A 2500-nucleotide genomic window follows, 5' to 3' on the forward strand; every position below is an offset into this window, starting at 1 on the left:
TGTATACACACACACACACACACACAGCATGTGTACACACACACACGTGTACACACACGTGTACACACACGTGTACACACACACGTGTACACACACACACGATACACACACACACGTGTACACACACACGTGTACACACACACACACACACACACGTGTACACACACACACACACACACACACACACACACACACACACACACACGTGTACACACACACACACACACACGTGTACACACACACACACACACACGTGTACACACACACACACGTGTACACACACACACACGTGTACACACACACACACACACACACACACACACACTTGTTTTTTTTATTTAATTTTTTTACATATACTTATTTTGCTTGGCAATTGTTCACACGATCCTCATCAGGGAGTTTGCTACAAATGGTGCTTCTACAAAAGAGCAGTGTGAACTTTGTTTGAGAGGGTTCACTTCTCCCCTGCTCTAGATTTGAGTTCTAGCTGTTACTTCTTGATGGTAAAGTAACACAAACACAGTTCACTTTTATGGTGCCATTCATAACTGCTGTCAAAGAAAACAAAATATTGAATTCCGCACTGTACCAAACTGTACTGCTAGGTGGAAAAGAGATATAGTTAATGCTAAAAACAAGAAAAAAAAGGCGCCTAACCTACAAAGACCAAAGAATTTAAGTTTGAAAGGTTACACCCACTATTGTTAAATGATGTACTGACAACCATAAGCCTGAAAATGAAATGTGGAGGCAACAAATAAATGCATAAATAAATACATATTTGTTAATGTATTTAACAATATACCTATATATTTCAACATTTAATGATTTCATTTTTATTTGGTCCCCTATACCTTCAAATCAAATTCAAATTCAAATTTTATTCGTCACATACACAGACATACGTAGTACGACATGTAGTGAAATGCTTTTGGGCCAATATATATTTCAACATTTAATGATTTCATTTTTATTTGGTCCCCTATACCTTCTTGTGGTTTTTTCATTAAAAAGAATATTAACTTAAGAACCTGGTCAAAACAGTACATGCAATTTATGGAGAAATCCACACCTGAAACTTCAGACGCTGCATTAGCTCGTGCTCTCGTTTAGACACCTCCTCCTGCTGCTCCTTCAGTTTCTCCTGTGCCACAGGCTTACTCTGGAGCTGACCAAGGAGATAAAGCACCTGTACAAAACATGAGACACATGGCATGAATGAAAGGTCAATATATTGAAAGAATATGTGCTCTTATCTTTTGTTGGATGCAATTATATTGTGACTGCCCCATAGATGCCATCAACTGTATATGGCAGGGTTTCTGCAGATATCAAATCTAATTTAATTCTAATTTGATCAACGCTAATATTTCAATTTACAATAAATGTCTTCTATGAAAATATTTAAAAATTCCTGAGATTCAAAGCAGCCATCACTAGTCTTCAGTGTCACATGATCCATCAGAAATTATTATAATATGCTAATTTACTGATGGTGATCAATCAGTTCTTACATAAAAATATAAACCAAAAAAAAGTTAAATATTTCTATTAAGAAATTTTTCAGGATTCTTTGAATTTAAACTAAAATATTTTTCCATTTCATTTTCCATGTTAAATAAAAGTATTTACAAAAATATATACATACTGTATATTTGTCATGGTAATGAAGCTGGTCACCTATTGTGGGAGAGTAAGGAATGGTCTGTGGCTTCCGCGAATTAGAGCATACATGGATGATGTGACCATTACAACAACAAAGCCCCATGAACTAGACGTTTTCTGCAGAAATTTCAGAAAAACATTAGGCTAAGTAAATCTTAAACAACACAGAACTTCCAGGGAAACTGAAGCTCTACTGTTTCCAGTTCAGAGAACAGAGACTGGAAGATAAAGGTGAACCCGGTGGAGGTGGGGATGTAGAGGCTTTGTAGCCAAGTCAACATCCTATACCAGTGATCCTCTGCTTACAGCAGAAAAACCAGGTTGGATGACGACAGAAGCTGCCACTCCACCCCAAATGGGCAGAAAGACGGGGTCAAAACACCATCAGGAGCACGGCCTCGTAATGAGGACAAGTTCCCACCCCAAAAGCGTCCTCAGCATTCTGGACACCCTGACACTGAAGACAGTGCTCGTGGCTGGTGTTCAAGGTCAGGTAACGACTGCACATAAGAGAGCACAGCTGAAACGGCATCTTAAAAAAAAAAAAAAGACACGGCGCATGAGCACAGAAATTGCCCTTTTAGGTGAGAAACCAGGGGAAAAATGCCTGTAACGCATGGATGCTGCTGAACAGCTTCAGTTTGAGCTTCTTCTCTTCATTGTAGCACTGTAGCATTACAGCTTTGGCTCCAAAGCTAAATCTAATGAGTGGTTATACCTGTCGCTTATTAATACCTGCATGATGGGGAGGGGCTCAGGCTTAGTTAACTTCTTGCCAAATTTACTTTGCGTTTTCTCTTAAATTGCAGCTAATCAGGGCTCCAAACAAGACCCC

General features: G+C 38.9%; 1 protein-coding gene across 3 annotated transcripts in view; it reads right to left on the reverse strand.

Moving 5' to 3' along the window:
• The window catches only part of kif4 (kinesin family member 4), a 44671-nt gene that overhangs the window by 7583 nt on the left and 34588 nt on the right, over nt 1–2500 (reverse strand). For all 3 annotated transcript variants that reach the window (XM_043222043.1, XM_043222044.1, XM_043222042.1), the window contains exon 25: nt 1073–1189. In XM_043222043.1, the coding sequence (XP_043077978.1) occupies nt 1073–1189 (117 nt within the window). The remainder of the gene's footprint in view (nt 1–1072; nt 1190–2500) is intronic.

The sequence above is a fragment of the Puntigrus tetrazona genome, chromosome 21 (assembly GCF_018831695.1).
Source record: "Puntigrus tetrazona isolate hp1 chromosome 21, ASM1883169v1, whole genome shotgun sequence".
NCBI lineage: Eukaryota > Metazoa > Chordata > Actinopteri > Cypriniformes > Cyprinidae > Puntigrus > Puntigrus tetrazona.